Source organism: Pongo abelii, chromosome 4 (genome assembly GCF_028885655.2).
Source record: "Pongo abelii isolate AG06213 chromosome 4, NHGRI_mPonAbe1-v2.0_pri, whole genome shotgun sequence".
NCBI classification, from domain to species: Eukaryota; Metazoa; Chordata; class Mammalia; order Primates; family Hominidae; genus Pongo; species Pongo abelii.
In genome coordinates, this window is record NC_071989.2 from 170,868,713 (window position 1) to 170,888,955 (window position 20,243).

Here is a 20,243-nt window from a genome sequence, read left to right on the forward strand (position 1 = left end):
CCTTGTCTCTAAATTAAATAAATAAACAAATAAGTAAAAGTTAAAGAAAGGGAAAATACCTTCACAGTGAAGCAAAGAACAAGAAAATTATATAAAAAGGGGATTTATGTTTGCTCTGCCTCCATTTTAGTCACAACGGAAAAAAGTCAAAACTGCATTTGAATGTGGTTTTCACTGGATTTTTGTCTAAATGCCTTAAGAATAACTCTGCCTAAGGCAGAATTATGAAGCCATGCAGGATTCCAGGTGGATCTGTCAGGCCTTTTTTGCTTCATTGTCAGGACACATCTTCTCAGCCCATGTGATGGGCAGCAGCCACTGGTAATTCTTTCTGCTTTCCTTGGGTATACTTTAGTGTTAGTGATGGAGTGTGGACCTAATTTTCTCATGTTCTATTCCTATGTCTCCTGGACTCCTTACTCAAGTTCCATTCCTGGAAGACTTTTTTCTTGCAGAAAAGGCACTTATTTTGAAAAAACTCCTTGTCACTTTCCACAAAGGGCTAAGATTGTTCCTCATCACTAGTACTGCTTCCTGCATACTTTCAGTATGGTATCTTGACTTTAAAGAACCATGAAACACTCCCCCACTTTATTTTTCATAATTAATGGAAGGGATTTCCTCTGTGGTGGATGAACTGGTTTGGTATAAAGGGGGTATCTTCCATATATTAGTATCTATAGTAACATTCTAGGCAAGAAAGAAGCATGCTAATACCATTTATCCAACCTAAAAACTTTCAAGATTGTTACCAAGAACAAAAAATCAACCCCCCACATGACAAATAGAAATCCCTCTGCATTGTTAAATGACCTCCTGATTATACCCCTTTGCCCACCCTTCCTTCAAAAAACAGCCCTCCTATTTTGTGGTGTGTAATCTTTATTCAAGCAGCTATCTCCACGCAATTACGTTTGTCAAACTTCAAGCAGTTTTGTGTCTGTGCATTTTCACTGGGGTTGGAGAACTGACAAGGGAGGAATGAATCCTGAGTAGCACAGAATTTCTCCATGTCCTTTAATTCTATCAATGTTTTCTTCTCTCATTCAAATTGAATTCACCAAATCTGTCTGCCTACAGGATGACTTACTGAGACACTCACACCTCCCCCACTGTCTGCTCCCCCAGCTCTAACAATGCAACCATGATTTCTAAGACTGTACGAGTTTAAAATAAGGATTCTTGGCAGATCTGACGACCACAAACCTTCTGTCATTGATGATGTAGTTTCTGGGCTTGCTAAAGCATCTCTTGTCCCCATGAATGCCAGTCCTTGCACGCTGGTGTGTGCAGTAAAGGGTTAAAAAGCTTTGGAAAGACACCACGCATGTGTTAATTCGTGCTGCAGCAGCGTGCATCGTTTCCACTTTGACCTCATAGTTAATCTGCGTGATAGTTAATCACGCAGAGTCTCTAGTGATTTTTTTCCTATTTATTTTAAATACACACACCCACAGGGCTCTGCCCCCTGTAAAAGAAAAAAAAATCAAAACAAACAAATAAATAACCCCAAAGAGATGGACCCCGGGGAGGACGCGTAAGTGTGAGGGGCATGAGTATACACGAGTGTGCGTGTCTTTCCCTCTCCCTTATTTGTTTCCGTGTGAGTCTCTCCTTGTACCCTCCCCCTGCCTCGATGATATTACTCCCCCAGACTTGGAAGCCGCTGCCAGAGTGACGCTTTGATGGTATCTGCAAGCGTTTGTGCTGATCTTATCTCTGCCCCCTGAATATTAATTCCCAAATCTGGTAGCAATCCATCTCCCCAGTGAAGGGACCTACTAGAGGCAGGTGGGGGGAGCCACCATCAGATCATAAGCATAAGAATAATACAAAGGGGAGGGATTCTTCTGCAACCAAGAGGCAAGAGGCGAGAGAAGGGAAAAAAAAAAAGCGATGAGTTCGCCAAATATATGGAGCACAGGAAGCTCAGTCTACTCGACTCCTGTATTTTCACAGAAAATGACGGTGTGGATTCTGCTCCTGCTGTCGCTCTACCCTGGGTAAGATGTGCCCTTTTTGGCGTTGTTTTGTTCTGAAGAGGTGGGGAGAAGGTGTGGGGAGGGGTAACTCGGGAGACCACCCAGATTTAAAACACTCTCCTAGGATGTGAGGCTTTATAATTTAGGGGAGAGTGAATATATGGGGCGGGGACTGGAGGGAGGAAAGTGGAAGGTCACTTTCGTTAATGTATTCATTTATTGGCTTTTATTTTATTTTTTGTTTGGTTTTAGAGTGGAAAAGGTAACCTCATAAAGACTAAATATTTAGGGAGTAACATTTTGACATTATTGCAATCTGATGTCGGAGTGGGCTGTGCTGATGATACACGCCGGCATTTGAGGCCGTGTTGCAAGCGTTTTGGGTGGGGGTCTGATGGAGAAATTTACAAATGGGTCCTGGCGCACACCGGAGAGATATGTGTGAGGGAGTTGGGGGGAGGGGCGGCGGGCGGCCCTGTTCCTGTGTACTAAGGCATCGCTTGCTTCTGCACCTGGCATTCTTAAGGTCAGTCAGCCAGGTTTTGCATCCAGTCCCATTGACCCAACAGCCAACTCCCCGTGTGCAAACATGGTTCAGCACCAGGGACAGCAGTCCTGGTGAGGGCCAAAGGGATGGAGGCTTGTCTAACCTGATAGAACGTCTCTAAATATACTCAGGGCATCCACAGAGTCAGACAGAAGGCCAATGAAGCCACGGGGCACTAATGAAATATAGAGATCCTGATCTGATTACCTCTACTCCCTCCTTCATATGGGAAGGGGACTATTGGGCATAGGGTGGAGAACGTAGTTAAATGATTGCATAGGGGAATATACGTCTGGAAAAGAGTTGGCCTTGCTGCAGTGTTGGAAAAATATGCTGAACCAGGTGAATGTGATGCCAAAATCGTGAAGTACACATTAATGTTTTAAAACCTTGCTGCACTGAATAGAAAAAAAGGAAAGGCTGGAGACTGGACTCCTGAAAACCCTGAGAATGTGTATGCTCTGAAGTGCCTGACATTTAAATTTACTTGAACTTCCTTGAGCTAAGAGTATTAGAGGAGCAACCATCCATGCAGCCTAGCTGACCATTCGTCTACCTACCTAAGCACCTCCCCCGCTCTCCAAGCTTTCTAACTAGGACCAAAGGCATGTTAGAGGTCCACTATTTACATTACTTGCATTCTTCTATACTTTCATTTTGAAATAAAGTTGTATAAATATACCTCTCATATCCTACCAATGTAAAGAAAGACACAAACAAAAATTAGCTATAGAAAATATCAAGACAGTGCCCTAACATTTTTTTGTGAGTTGACAATCTTACATGGTAGTTGTAACAAAAGCAGCTGAAAGGGATGGAGGTTAAACTAGTTTTTCAAAAAAATTATTGAGACTAGGCAACTTCTCTGGCTCCCTCTTCTCTAGAATGGGTAATAAGACAGATAGATTTATGATAAAGAGACCCAGGCAGAACAAAGAGTGAAAGCCTCACTTTGGAGTTTCTGAACAGAGAAAGGGTCTGCTTAACTCTTCCAGCACTTTTTATACCTGCCTAATTTACTATAAAAATAGAATGTATTTTCACTAGGATTATAAGATTTCAGTAGCTTTCTCAGAATATGAGAGGGGCTTTTACTGGAAACCGTCTTATATGTAATACAATTTGGTGAAATCCTGAAAAAAGTAAATTTTTGATTCAAAATTTGAACTCATTTTTATACTTAAGGTTGTGGACAGCTATTAATTTGTTTCAGAAATTAGAAAATAGTTACTTACTAATAGAAAATATATTTCCCCTATTTCTACCATTAATGAAACCTGTGGATTAAAACCTAGACAAGACACAAGGGAGTGTCTTTCTTTTTGACTCATCTCCATCTTAGTAAACAATTGTCTAACTTAATAGATAAAATATTATGTATTTTCTCTCCAGTAACCCTATTTTAACCTAAACATGTTTAACTTTACTATAGTTCATAAGAAAATAGTATTTAAGATGTCTTCTTGTTGCCACAGCCCCACCTTTTCCATTTCAATGTCTTATAAAAAGTAAATTTGATGATACATTTTAATTTTCAATTTGTATCAGACTATCTTAGATGAGTTTTTTAAAAGAGCTCTAAAAATATGAGCTATCTGTAATGGAAACTCCCCAAAGTGGTAATTTTTACATTCTCTCATAGTGACAGAGAATGGAGTCATTGCTCTTTGGTGCAGAGAATGTGATCAGAGTTTCAGTCTGCTGCGATCCCATTAAAAAAGTCATTTGAATCGTTGAGTAGGACTGGAGGTAAATAGAAGCTTTGATTTCTAAAGTTGATCCTGAGGAAGGACGATAAATAACTGGGAAATATTTGACACATGAGGAGCCCATAGGAAATGGTACTTATGAAATAATACTTTTGTGGTAGACAGTAGTAGCAGAACCACCTGGAAAGTTAAAGAGAAATAAAAAAAAATTAATCGGTTTTTTATTTATGTAACTCAAAAGATTGTTTTCGCCCTCATTAAGTGACAAAATTTATTAGTCTGTGTCTTTACGAAAGTAAAACAAAGAGAAAAACAAAGCATCGTAGTGAGAATATTAATAACTAATATCTTTTCTTATAAGTGAAATAGTTAATTTCTGAAACCCAAAATTTTTGAAACATTCACATAGCTTGTGCTGTCATAAAAAATAACCTGGGGAACTTACTAAAATGGAGATTCCTACACTATACACTGAATGCTTTTGAATCATCATGTCTGGGGAGAAAAGGAATATTCAACAGGAATATTTTCAACAAGTACCCTAGACCTCACTTTGAAGAAAAGTGGTCTATACTTTGCTGACTTCCAAAAGTTTACTTATCATCATATTTAATATTTAAAGGTGTTTTGATTATTCATACTTTATTATTCAGTTGGGCAGAATGAATCAATTTAACATCAATAATCTTTTATTTGTATGTAAATCATTGAGAATATTATACATATAATAAAGCATAAGGAATAGTATAAAGAATACACCAACATTAGTTATGAGAAGATATTGGCTCCAAAAAAATAAAACATACATACATATATAAATGTGTATGTGATTACATTGAAAAACTATATATATACCACATATATATGCATAGAGATTTTAAAACAAATCTTACAACTTTACAAACTTTTTCAGTGTAATTTTATTCCATCTCAGAGTAAAAATACCCTAAAGGGAAAAAAACATATAGAAAAACATAAAAAATAATTTAGAGTAAATAAGAATAACTGAAACATAAAATGTTTTTATTTTATTAGAATAAAACAAGATTTTGTAATATACTTAGAGTGACAAATAATTATTTTTCAAGGATAAATTGAGCAGAAATAAAATGGACTGAATTTTTGATGATCCGTCTAAACTTTACTTTTAAGTGCTCGTTCTGAATTGTTAAAAAGAATATACAGTTAAAGGTTTATACATATTTTCTATTTTTGTCTGTTGCCTAAACAAAGATGCTTCTCATGATGTTTCTTATGGGCTACTAAAGTGTTTGTATTCCATAATTTTATTTTACATGTTTCTTTAACCGGCTAGGACTATGAATGTAGAAAAAAATATTTTGATTCTTCAATATATCCTTATTTGTTTACAGAATTAATCTCTACAGACACGCTTGTTATTCCCTATCTTTCTAAATGCCCCATCTGGTATCCACCAGAAAAAAATTTATTTCCTCGGCATACTAAATTGCTTTAGTTGTAGACAAAACACTTCAAATAGTCTATCCTGAGGTAGACTGGGTAGACTATTTGAATGGTAGGGACTCTACCTTTCAAATTCCAAAGGTTACTCTGAGGCCATTAACCTGAAAAAAAAAATAAAGAAAAACAGAAAGTAAATACTCATCACCCAGTATTTCCCAGAATCCAGTCGCCCACTACTACCTAAACAAAACACCTGAATTGTAGGCAGAAGTTGAAAATTGGCTTGTAATTTAAATAATGAGTTATATAAATGTCTCTTTCATGTCCTAGATTCATTTAGATCAGGTAATTTCCTCAAAATAATTGATTTAAAGCATATATATTTTAATGATAGAGGTCTCTGTTCTATACTTCAAAAAATTGTTCATTCCAAGGATTTCCGTTCAAATTGGAAAGAAGTTAAGACTAATTTTAGATACTGTATCTCTTTGCTATAAATATTATGTTACTAGGGTCCTGGCTACCTCTCTACTACAATTTCCCAGCCACTCAAAGACAGGCTTTTCAGTTTAGGTACAAGTAGGCTTTACTGGAATTATACATACTTATCGTTCTCCAAATACTTCTGCCAAATTGTCTGATTATAGAAGATTGAATTATAATTAAAAGTTATAATCAGAGTAGTTTGGAGATTGTTTGACCCCTATGGGAGTCAGCACAATTCAAATGCTTAAAGATTCAGGATTTCAATTGAGATGAATATTCCAGATGTGATACTTTATTCAGGTAGACATGCAGAAGACAATGCGTCTTTCTGCTGCCAGGGGATCAGACACCTATGTGACCACTTCAAAGCCAGAAACCAAATAGCCATAAGATAATATCAATTTTATGCCCTGCTTGTGTCATGTTATACATACACACTGAATCAAATAATACACACACACACAAACACACATACACAGACACAATCCTCACTGTGACTCCTCAAAGTATTTATCATCAACCACATCTGAGAGACTAGGAAACAAAGATTATAGATAGATTAAATGACTTACTTAAACAGAATAGATAATTAGAAGCAATGTAATATAATAAGTATGAATGTGGATATAAGTAAACATGTATACATATATAATGATGTTTATATATGTGTATACATATGAATCATAATAACTTGGTTTTTTAGATCTGTCAATATTATCTTCTGTGTTTTTTTAATCAGTTTGGGGTCTCAATCCGTCAATAGTGTTCCTAGAAGTGTAATAGGTGGACTGGATTATCTATAAGTTATTTACTAGTTTTAATATTCATGATTCTCTCATTCTGTCTTCAGTTAATAGAATCTACAACAGATACTTTACATCCATTCAGCCCACTGAATAAATCAAAATGTCGAATCTATAGAAGGACATAGTTTAAGATACTCAGTCTCCACCAATGACATCACTATTACATTATATCTTATTGTTTTGATTGAAAAGTCTAGACAGAAATGCTTAGCAGCAGTCTGAAGTTCAGTTTTTTTTAAATTTAAGAGCATATTAAATGGAATTATTTAGAGCTGAACAAATATTATGTTTAGAATATATATTTCCTCATTGTTTGTGTCTATGTAAGTAAAGCATAGTTTAATCTTCACTTAATTATTCATCCAGAAACTTAACTATAGCATGTCATTCCATTTTTAAAGAGGAGACCTTGCTTTTTATTGAGCAAATCTATAGGAAACTTGCTCAATGTTGTCCTCCAGTTTTCTTACAAAAATTCTTAGAAAAGTGGAAGACAAAATTGAAGCAACGATACTCAATATTAAAGTAGAAATAATCTTACAACTTCATATTTGGATATGTATAGTTTTAATATATAGTCAATGATGACATATTTTTAATCACCCCAATCATACTAGCAACTGGTTAATTAACATTACTATGTGGTAACAACAGAAAAGCTCTTAAGTTTTAATTTCTAGAGTAATAAGAAGTTATAATTTCTAGAAAGTAATAGGGATTTTACAGTTTTACAGAAATGTTTGCATTCACACTTTTATTCTCTCAGTAGACTCATGAGTTATATGAAAAATATAATATTTTCTTCTGACAACTGTAGAAAATGAGATATTGAGAGATTAAGGGACTTCTTCAAGGATCCTTTACTATTAGCTATAGAACAGAATTAAGACCCCTTCCTTGAATTCATAGCGCAATACATCACATTGCACAAGTATAGTCACCCCCCGGCTTTTTTTTTCTAAATGTAAGAAAATACTTTGGTTGTTTAGAGATGTAAAAGTCCTCTCTAACTTGCATTACTGTGGAGGGTTATTTCCCATTCATTTGTTCCCCATACTAGAGAATAAATATCCTTTAAAAAAGGAAATAAAAAGCTCATTTTAAGTTACACATTAGTGGTTTAGGGTAAAAATAAAACTTAACTCTAAATCATATTAATCCCTACAGCATTATGATATAAGAGCACAAACTATGGCAATAATTCTATATTATTATAAAAATCATTGTATAACTCCGCATAGATAAAATACCATGTAAATGCTAAATAAGTAGCACTGATACAACACTCTCCACCCATTCATAAAGAAAACCATATAAGTACCAAATAACATAATCGTGGAGAAAACAACGGTTGTTTTAAAGCAAAGATCCTTTGTTACAATTGAAACCCTGCCATGAACCCAAGTGTTGCTGTAAAGCCAAAGTCTACCTAGTAAGACAAATATACAGGGTGTATTTGCTTAAATGCATCTAAAGAAATTGCAGAACTTACTGTATATTTATATAAATAAAATGGCAAAAACAAGCTGAATATAATATGTCATTATAATCTTGATAGGAAAAAATAAATGATTGATGCTTTCATGTGTTCTTTTTTTGTTGGTTATCAGTTCTTTTTTATAAATTGCTTTTGAAAACACATGTGAGATACATAATTGAGGAAAGCAACTCTAACCATAAAAGTAGAAGTTAATGTATAATTTCTTAATTAATTTATGAAACGAATATCATTTGAGCCAATTCTGGGATTTTTGCATTACAGAGAATACAGGCCAAATTTCCCCAGTAGTTTTCTAACCACTCTTTGTTTAGAGAATGCTAAGAGGTTGTAAAAGTTTTTGTGTTTGTAGTAGAGATAAAAATTGGCCTCTTAGTCTTTTTTTATGATGGACATTTATGAGTGAATTACCTGATTTCCATAGGCAGAAGTGGAGCTACCTCCCACTATGGTAGGAGATAAGTAAATGAACAGTTACTTCTATTGCTAAGCCAATAACCGTCTTCCACAAGTACTCCTCTGTCATTTAATCCTTAAACTTCTATCACATAGCTGCGAGGAGGGGGAAGGAAAGAAAAGGCACTGAGGGCTGTTTTATTAATCTTTTATAGAAAGTTCTATTCCTTCTTAGCAGTGTACCACATCTATATTAAATGAGAATATGATGTTTGTCATCTTCTTTTCTCAGTATCAGGAAATTAGTCATGATAACATAGGGAAAATTTTGTATAATATTGCGTTCCCTGTGCAATGTGTTTCACATATCCACTGATTAACTCACTTTTTTGAAGTTTTTGCTCAGATCTCGCCTTCTCAATAAAGCCTGCACCTACCACTCAGTGTAATATTGCAAACTCCACTCCACCCTGTACTCCTAAGTCCTCTAATCCTCTCTGCTTTACTTTGTCGTAGTACTTACTTATAGCCTTTAGTAATTAATCAGAAAAAAAGTTATTTATTGGCTTATTCTTTTTACTTTTTTATTTTTTATCTCTCTCAGCTAGAAGCCAGGACCCACAAGGGAAGAGATGCCATTGATAGAACTCACCTTTCATAGCATGCCTAGCCTCTAACAGATGTTCAATAATTATATGCTTAATTAAGTAATAAAAATTGCACTCATTTTCCCCCAAATTTTATTCTTTTCCAAAAAAGGAAATATTTTCAACTTTTTTTTACAGTATCTCACTCTAAGTCAGCATATATGGCTGTCAGGAAAAAAATAAAAGAAAAGAAAATGAAGAAACAAACCGTTTCCACAGCATAGTATACTTGTTAATAGCATAAGCTATTCAGACACACTTGATCAGGGTTCATTTTGATGATCCTCAGTCAACCAGTTTCACTCTATCTTTTCATATAAAAAAAAGGAAGATTTGGGAAGCTGAGGCAGGAGGATCTCTTGTGCTCAGGCATTCAAAACTGGCCTGGGCAACATGGTGTGACCCTATTTCAAGAAAAAAAAAAAATTAACGGGGTATGGTAGTGCACGCCTGTGGTCCTAGCTTCTTGGGAGGCTAACTCAGGAGGATCACTTCAGCCCAGGAGTTCAAGGCTGCAGTGAGCCATGTTTGCACCACTGTACTCAAGCCTGGGTGACAGAGTGAGACCCCGTCTCAAATAAAAAGGAAGATAATAATTTTTCTTAAGTTTATTTTGAGCAGGAATTGATATAATACCTATTAAGGGGCACATAGTAAATGACCTTTACATGGTGTTATTTTTGTTACTGTTATTGTTATTGTTGTTTTTATTATTAATACAGGACATTATTTATCCCCTGATATATCACTGGAGGCACAAGTAGTCTCCCCATCCCTGCTAAACTCTGAATTTGTGAGAGTGTAGAAGAGGGATTTTTTAAAATACAACTTTTCTAATTCTTCAGTTTCTTTCTTTGACTTGCACGAGATAAGCAAATTGGGTAGAGGTCCCTGAATTTTGAGAATGCCTGTATAAACATTGAATTTAATAATATCTCTAACAATGTGGAATAGCTTCTATTCAAATGAGAAAATATATCCTGTCATACAAGACTCCCTCCTGAAGATAATTTTGTCACTGTATGTAAAGGAGGATATTTTCCCAAAGACATTGTAAAACATTATCCCTGAGTTGCTAGGCAAATTTATTCAACTCGTTATTCAGAGCAAACTCAGGTTGCTACTCTTGATGGTCAGGTCTATATTGGACAGCACGAAGTGGAAGCAGGGGTTGTGGAGTCTGGAGAGTGATGAGGAAGGAAACAATCTAAGCTGGTATTTTGCTATTCGGGGTCATGACTAACTTTTCATTTTTCTTTGTGCCTCATACATCTGATCATATAACAAAATTTGACATCATCTGTCACCTGGGTCACTACAACACTGCCCAAAATACCTTTCTGAATATGTTTTTGCTACCTTCCAATTCACTCACCACACAATAGACTTTTCCCCTGCAACTATTTTTAAATAAAGACATAATATAGATTCAATAAATTATTCAGAATTTAATATACAGTTAGATGAAGTGTTTTCCAAATGTATGCAGCATTATAACAACCACCCCTGTGTGTGTGTGAGTGTGTGTGTGTGATGTTTCTATCACATCAGCATGTTTTATTGTGCTTCTTTAGTAATCATCATTCTTCCTCTCTCCAATCCCTGCCTGCCCCTGGTAGCCTCTTTTCCAATTTCTTTCATCATAGATTATATTTTTCTGTTGCACAACTTCATAATAATGAAATTAACAATGTGGTTACCTTTTTTGCCGAGCTTCTTTGCTCAACATAATATTTTGAGATATAATAGTTATGCATATGAGTTCTTTTTTATTGTTATGAATTCCATGGTATGAATTACAGTACATTTACCCAGTATCCCCTTGATGCTTCTAGTTTGAGGCTAATTGAAAACAAACTGTCATGAAAGTTATTGTACAAGTGTTGCTGTAGGCATCTGTTATTATTCTTGATGAAATGTCTAGGACGTAGCATGGATGTATTTTATTATAAGAAATTTAGCAAAACACTATTTCAGTGTATGACAGTTTAAGTTACTTTAAGTCATTGCAACCTTAGATATCATCTGTCTTTGCATTAGTTATCTATGACTACATTACTAGCTATCCAAAAGTTAGCAGTTTAAAGTAAGAAACCATTCTTATTTTGCAGTGTCTGAGGAGCAGGAATCCAGTAATGGGTAGCTTGGTAATTGCAGTTCAGGATCTCTCATAAGATTGCAGTCAAGTTGTTTAGCAGGGTCCTGGCCATCTTAAGGTGCTAGAAAATCGACTTTCATGCTCACTCCAATGTGGCTATTAAAAGGAAGTTCCCGTTTCTTGCCTTTTGAGCTCTACATGGGGTTGGAGAGTTGGAGAGAGGAGACAGAGAGGATTGGGGGAGGAAAGAAGGAGGGAGGAAGGGAGTGGGAGAGAGGGCTTTCAAGATGAAAGCCATAGTCTTTACACGAAAGTGCCAAAAATTATACACCATAGCTTCTGTCATATGCTGTTGGTGATACAGACCTATCCTGATGCATAATGGGAGGGATCTACATGAAGCTGATTCCTCAGTCGGCTTCTGCTACTAAAACAAAACACCGTAGAATACATGGCTTATAAACAACAGAAATGTGTTTCTCACAGTTCTGGAGGCTGGAAGTCTGAGATCAGGATGCCAACATGGCTGGGTTCTGGTGAGGGCCTTCTTCTGGGTTGCAAATTGCTCTTCTCATTGTATCCTTACAAATAGTGTTATGCCAAATTAAACTTAATCAGATCCCTGTAAACACTGGGTTTATTTTCCTGTCACCTTTATTTACAGGCATTACTTACAGAGCATCTTACCATATATATACATATATATATATTTATTTATTTATTTATTTATTTATTTTTATTTATTTTTTTGAGACGGAGTCTCGCTCTATTGCCCAGGCTGAAGTGCAGTGGCCTGATCTCCACTCGCTGCAAGCTGCGCCTCCCAGGTTTACGCATTCTCCCACCTCAGCCTCCCGAGTATCTGGGACTACAGGTGCCTGCAACCACTCCCAGCTAATTTTTTATATTTTTAGTAGAGCCGAGTTTTCACCGTGTTAGCCAGGATGGTCTTAATCTCCTGACCTCGTGATCCGCCCGCCTTGGCCTCCCAAAATGCTGGGATTACAGGTATGAGCCGCCGTACCCGGCCACCCCTCATCTATTATTTTTTAAGCATGTCATCTTCAATACAGAATTTTCATCAGCGTGATGGCTCAGGATTTGAGATATAATTTTGTTATAGATATTTTCCATTTAAAGTTCAAAAAGTGAGGTCATACATGGAATGATATTTAACTAAGTGAGTTATTGTGTTTTAAAGCCTCAAATAATAAAAGTGACTTTGTCTAGATAAACAAAAATCTACAACCTTTCAGTCACATTGCATGTCACTTCATAAAAAATCTTTTATATATTAATAATTAAATTTATTAAATTTGTTTAAATTAAATAGATTAATATTATATAATTAATAATTTAAAAATGAAATAAAATAAACTCAGTGTCATAAAAACAAAAATATGTGAGTACTCACATACTCTTCAAAACATCTATTACAGTTGATTGTAATTTTTCAGGTACTCTTGTGGTCAACAGGCCATTTACAGTTTCCATGGTCCATGATGGACGTCTTCTTGGGAGACTGACTTCCGTTTGCACGTGCAGCTCAATTTCTCTGATGACCAAGCATCACAGTAAATTCTAGAAAGTCATATGAGGATGGAGAGATTTCTTGCTTCAATTTTAGTCTCCTTTACTTCAGGTTGTAAGTGATATATACCAAGCAGATTTCTTAACAGTTGTTTAAGTTTCAATAAAATATATCAGAAAAGTGCAAATGCACATAAAGCGCAAAATTAGAGATTGTAGTTTATACTCTGGTTCAGGTGACCCACACACACTATATTTTACTCTCCTGAATTCCTATTTATTTTGTTAATCACGTTTTATTAATTCCTACCCACTATGTTGCTAGCACCATGCCAGCTGCTGAAGATATAGTGCTGAACAACGCAAGCATAATCCTTGCTCTTGTAAAGCCTATATTCTAGGAGAAGGACATAATTTAAAAATAATATATTATATATAATGTGATAATATATAACACTGCTTTTATAAGTTTACTTATAGACAGTGTCATACCTATATATTTATTTACTTCACTTATTGATTCTGATACAAGGTAATTGTGTACCAAGATATACATCTTATACTCAAACATTATTGATTTTTATTTTATTTACTTATTTTTATTGAGATGGGGTCTCACTCTGTCGCCCAGGCTGTAGTGCAGTGGTGCGATAGCTCACTGCAGCCTCTGTCTCCTGGGTTCAAGCAATTCTCCCACCTCAGCCTCCTGAGTAGCTGAGATTACAGGGGTGCACCACCATGCTCAGCTAATTTTTGCATTTTTAAACCCATAAACGCACATGATCCTGTTCATTTTTCCCCTGAAATAAGCTAACATAAGATACCATTTGGCCCTTGTTGAGCTCTGAGGTACTGTGTTAAATGTAGAATGAATATAAATGCAAGGTGGACAAATTCCTTCCTGCCTGCTTCCTGTCTTCCTGTCTTCAATAAATGTTCATTGAGTTTCTAATACTTGCATGCCACTGTACTAGGAAATAGACCTTGCTGTCTGGGGGAAAGCAGACAGTAAACAAACAAACTAAATAAACTTCAAATTCTGATAGTGTTGAGGAAATAACTTACAAGTGTGGTGTGTTGAAAATAATCAAGGAAATTTTACTTTGTATATACTGGCCAGGAAAGGCAATTATGAATAATGGATAAGAAGTTGAGACTATGAGAGAAGGAAAGGAACCCAGCATGAAAAAGTTGAAGGGAAGACCATTATCATCATAGGTAACAGCAGGTACAACGATCCCCAAAGAAATAAGCACTTGGTGTAATTTAAGAATGAAAGGAAGGTCCAGGTGACTGGAAGATTGATTGAGAATGAAAAAGTCCAGGGGAAGAACTTGGGAGGCAGAAAGCTATTTCCTAATGTATGGTCTCAAAACCATTTTAAGTAATTTGAATTGTATTCTAAGTGAGGAGTTTGGATGAGGGGTAAGACTTCATATACTAATACCGTCAGTTTCATTCTTAGGGAAAAGTGTACCTATATGATCTGGGGAATGGTGAGGGTTGCGTTTTACCTACCAGTTTTCAGTTGCTTGGCAATTAACTCAAGTGCTGACTTTTAGCTTCATCAGAGTTATATAACGTGTTGTTCTACATCCTACTGCAAAATCTTAGCGAGACCAAGAACCAGCTATTGATTTTACTATTATGTCAATGATTTAAAACACACTTATTTTATGGCATTGTAATGAAATTATTGCATTATATTTAACTAATGTGTGTAAATAGATTTGTTTTTACAGAGCTAAATACTTTGCATCTGATAAATGGCAAAGACTATTGCTAAATTCCAACTTAATTATTATGATTTGTGCATTAATTGAATGTTTAAAATTTTAAGAGATTCTCATAGAGACCATTGACAAAAGTATACTTATTTCCTACTGATAAAATTTGTTATTTAACTTAATCTGTGTTTAAATCCAGGCAAATAGTAAAAAAGAGATTAAAAATTGTATACAAAATTAATAGGAAACCAGAGTACTAGTTCATTAATGAAATTTTATTTCTCCCCAAAAAATTTTTAAAATTTTAAGCCCAATTATCTCATACTTTATTATTAGGAAATTTCCACAAATATCTAATGGCAGAGAATATTTTTTAAAGTTTAATGATTAGGTTACAGAATAATAGTTGTATTTTTAAGTTATCATACAGCATAATTGACCTCTTAGTTTATACTTACATACATTTTAACACATATATTAGTTCTCTCAAGTACCATAAGCACAGCCCAAATCAGTATTCTTGGTTTGAGTGGTACTTATGGTACTCACAAGAACAAAATGAAAGTAAACAACAACAACAACAAAATCCTTTACTCCTTAAAACTGATGTGTTACTCATCATTGAAGATTTTTCTTTCAAGAATATAATTAGAGACACATACAGTTCATTTAGCATAATACTTTTGAGATTCATCTAAGTTGTTGAGGTGTCAAATAAGCACAGGAAAAGAGGTTCAACATCATTAGCCATTACCCATTAGGCAAATGCAAATTAAAATCATAATATGATATCACTACACATCTATTAGAATGGGCAAAATAAAAACCACTCTAGCAAGACCAAGTGTGGTGAGGATGTGAGGCAACTCGAACTACATAGCTAGTGTGAATGAAAATGGTATAGCTACTCATGAAAACAGTTTAGGATTTTCTTATAAGGTTAAACATACACCTAACATATTACACAGTAATTCCACTCCTAAATATTTACATGGGATAATTAAAAACTTATCTTACAGAATAACAGATTTTAAAACACAGTGACTATCTAGCTAAGCTTTTTTTTCCAGAAACGCTTACATAAAAAATGATCACATTCAGTTTTCTTGAAAAAATGAAGTTTTTTCCCTCGAGAGTACATACTTGATTGAATTAATTATGAACTTTTCAGTGCTTATGTGTTCTGCCTTGATACTACTGGTGATTATGTACCCAATGGATATTACAAAGACTAGAGAAAGTAATAATAGGGAAGATGGGGGAAGAAGCATGGATTCTATAAGAGCCTAATTTTACAATATGCACATTAGTGTTGCAGCCGTTTGTAAGAGATGATAATATACTGCCAGAAAAGACAGTACTTTATCTTGTTATTTCATTAAGCCACTCTCATTTTGTAATATGAATTCATAAAAACTTAAGGCTTTTAGCCTTATTGTGTGTTGAAAGACCTAAACTTGTAAATCTGTAAATTACACAAACAGCCCTCTTCTATTATATAAACCTTTTTGACGTAACATATGCTTAAAATTGGTGTGAAGTTAGAATGTTTTCAAATTTCATTGGGGATTTTTTATATTGTTCCAGAATTCCAGGAACAAATGTAATTTTGGACTTTCCAAAATGGGTTCATGAAGAACTAATTTGTTCACTCTCAATATGGAACTTTTAAAAAAAAGTAATAATTCTAAGTGCTAAGAATAGTGCTTAGCTCATAAGAGATGTCTGTGAATAAACACAAATGAGTGAATGAACACAAATTTCTATAATCTGGAGTATTCATAATTCCTAGTTATGTAAATTCATATTATATAGAGATAAAAATAAGCTATTTATATAACGAGAGTAGGAGGAAGGAGGAACAAGAACAGTACTAACAACAAGACGAAAAGATAAGACTTGATTAACTTTTAAAGTGAACAATAAAACCTTGATTTTTAGAAAATATTTTATCTATAGAGTCGATGAAAACTTAGTAGTAGTCTTCTAGAATTGGCCATGACCACGAGGGCAGATTTGGCATTTGTTTACCTTGAATCTAAAGATGAATTTTTAGCACAATTTTAGAAAAGAAAGAAACAAACAGAAAAGTATTAAAAAAGATGAACAAGAAAAATTTCCAGAATTGTGGTCATTCAGATGTATGTACACATGTTGTTAAAACTAGTGTATGAAAATGAAAATTTAATCAACTATCTGAGAAATTTTGCTCCATCACTTCGAGTATCTAAACATGAAAATAAAACTGGAATATTTCATTTCCTGTTACCATAGAGCAATATGAATTTTCAAATACATTCCATACATTTGAATGTCTGCCTAAATATGGAACCAGCCTTCATTTTCATACATTTGTTCTCAGTGACCTTTAAATGATTCTAAATCTGAGACAGTTTAATCTTTTCTTCATGTGTCATGTCACAGTGCACAGAAAATGTCCTATCCATCTGTGGACTCCTTGCAAATATTTAAAAAATTATTCATGTTTGTATATACGAACGTTTTTACTACAGAAAAAATCAAAAGTTTTATCGGTTCCTCAAAATATTTTGTATTCTAGAAGAAAACTTTCTTCTTACCCACATAAATTGAGATTTGAAAATGAATGAAGAAAAACATTGATAGAAACAACCTCAATATCAAGTTGGAGATCCTGACAGAGCTAAGTCATGTTCTACAATGTGAGAACGTTTTTGCTATTGTCTTGCATTGTTATTTAAGCGTTGTTTTTTTTCTAGCTGTTCAGGTATTTGTCTCCTTAAATAGATCAGGAGTGTTTTGATATCAGCATTATACTTTGTACTTCTTTCCATCTGCAACTGTTTTCAAAAAAGAGTCTCAAATATAAGCCGTTTAATGAAGGATCAAGAAATCTACATCTATAAGTCGCTGTTTCCCAAATTCAATGTTTTCTGCCACATCTAAGTAATACGTGGTCATTTATGACTGAACTTTTTTCATAAAACAAAGTATTTTTTAGTAAAATTATTTTATTTAATGCATTTAATAAAAACAATACAAACTGGAAATCAGTGTCACTTTTCATATTAGAAGACAACTGCAAAGTAAATTCAATAGTAACAGAACAATGTTATCAAATTTTAATTATGCATTTTGTCTCCCAGATATGCCAAGCTTGCTCTTGCTCTCTTCAGAAGGCAGATTAGCAAATTGAAAAGAGTGGCTAAAGACAAATTAGAAATAAACTGGAGACTTTGCCCTCAATATAATTAGATATGCTGAAGGAAAATTAAAAAGGGAAAAATTTTCTAATTATATGTTTCAATGTCTTTTAATACCATACCTATGTGACACTTAATTAAAATTGTCTGTGTACTAGAGCAGATGTCCCAAGCTTTAGGAAATGCTAATATGGGGCTATCTTAATATCATAAAAATATTGAGGATGATGCTATTTTGAATTTTCAGTTTACCATGAAACACTATAGCAAGTGACATCTGACTTGCCTAAAAGCAGTTACCAAAGTAATTATTTACTCTAAGAAAAGAAAGTCCAGGTGGTTCTGTCACACTCTCTTGCAGTAGCTCTTAATTACGGCTGCACCTTAGAATCAGCTGAATACCAAAGTCTTGGTCTCATAGAGACCAATTAAATCAGTATAAGAGGTAGGATTTCAGACTGGCATTTCTTTTTTTATTTTATTTTCTTTTTTAAAGCCCTCCATTTAATATTAACACACAGCCAGGGTTAAGAATGACTAGCCTAAGTCTTATTTTGAAAATTCAGTATATGCTGCACCTTGCATATTTATAATATGTTTGTCATCATACAAATGAAAACATACAAAGTATTTCCTACTTGATACATTTCTTGATGGTAAATAATTACGTCCTTCTCTTTTATGGTTTGCATATCTTCTCTGGTTAAAATCGGTCTTGGATTTTCATAGAACATGGCAAGAAATGCAGTCCATGTGTGTTTCTGGAGTGAAGGAGAGGAAGCCTTCTTTATTACACTGACTTTGTCACCATGTTATCATTGTAGTCCAATAACAAGTATAGTGTATAAGTTCTACCATCTGATAAAAAAATGCTGCATGAGACCAACGTATTTATGAACCCGCTTCAGGTTACTGCCTTTAAAACTTCCATGTTAGTGTGCAGTGTGCAAGACAAGCTGTCCCAGTTTTCCCAAGGTCATGCAGGTTATGAGGCCGTCAATATTGTATGTAGCGATATTTCACAAATTTGCATTGTTGTACTATATTTCATTATATGTGCATGCCACATTTTATTTATCCATTTTACTGTTGATTTGAGTTTTATTTATTTCTGTATGTGACAAATAATGCAACTGTGAGTTTCCTTGTACATATAGTAAGTGGAACGAAGTCATCATAGCTTTTATTCTGTAGCAAGGTATACACAAATGAGAAAGTGAAAATACTATTTTTAACATGTTGTAAATAATTCCACTGAAGTGCTTTATAAAGACATAAATGAGAAATATTCCAGTTTAATAATCATTTGTTAACATTTCTTTCTAACCACAATTTAACATGCACATTTTTCTTTCTGTCCTACCCAGTAGCCATGGACTGTTGACATGACTTTAGGATTTGTTCTTGTGTTAACCTTGGCTTTGTTTCATTTTTTTTTTTTTTTTAGTACTTTTCTTTTTTTTTTTTTTTACTTTTTTTTTCACTTTTATTTTGAGTTCAGTGATACAAATGCAGGTTTCTTATATAGGTAAACTTGTGTTATGGGGGTTTGTTGTAAAGATTATTTCATCACACAGGTATTAAGCCTGGTGTCCATCAGTTATTTTTCCTGATCCTCTCCCTTCTCCTACCCTTCACCCTCTGAAAGGCCCCAGTGTGTGTTGCTCCTCTCTATTTGTCCATGTGTCCTCATTGTTTAGCTCCCACTTATAAGTAAGAATATGCGGTATTTGGTTTTCTGTTCCTGTGTTAGTTTGATAAGGATAGTGGTCTCCAGCTCCATTCACGTCCGTGCAAAGGACGTGATCTCATTGTTTTTTTTATGGCTGCATACTATTCCATGGTGTATATGTACCACTTTTTTTTTTATCCAGTCTATCACTGATGGGCATTTAGGTTGATTCCATGTCTTTGCCGTTGTGAATAGTGCTACAATAAACATACTTGTGCATGCTTTGTTTCATTATGGTCTAAAAAATATTTTAAATATATGTCATTTGAGTTTTCCCATGCAGAGAATCATCAGCACTTGAAGAGAGCAATGGCAACCATACAATACCGTGTTATATAGGCAGCTCCTTTTAGTATTAACTGTAATTGTTACATGGGCAGATATATAAAGAGAGTGAGCCACTTACTAAGTTAATTTCCACAAATATTGAATCTTCTTTTAAAAAATTCATACTCATGTTTTGAAAACTATTCATTGG

At 34.5% G+C, this 20,243-nt stretch overlaps 1 protein-coding gene across 1 annotated transcript in view; it reads left to right on the forward strand.

Moving 5' to 3' along the window:
• Nucleotides 1-1,878: 1,878 nt before the first annotated feature.
• GABRG2 (gamma-aminobutyric acid type A receptor subunit gamma2) overlaps nucleotides 1,879-20,243 on the forward strand; it is an 87,216-nt gene continuing 68,851 nt past the window's right edge. Inside the window, 1 exon segment of the mRNA NM_001133740.1 lies at nucleotides 1,879-2,003. Coding sequence (NP_001127212.1) covers nucleotides 1,897-2,003 — 107 coding nt within the window. The 5' untranslated portion in view covers nucleotides 1,879-1,896.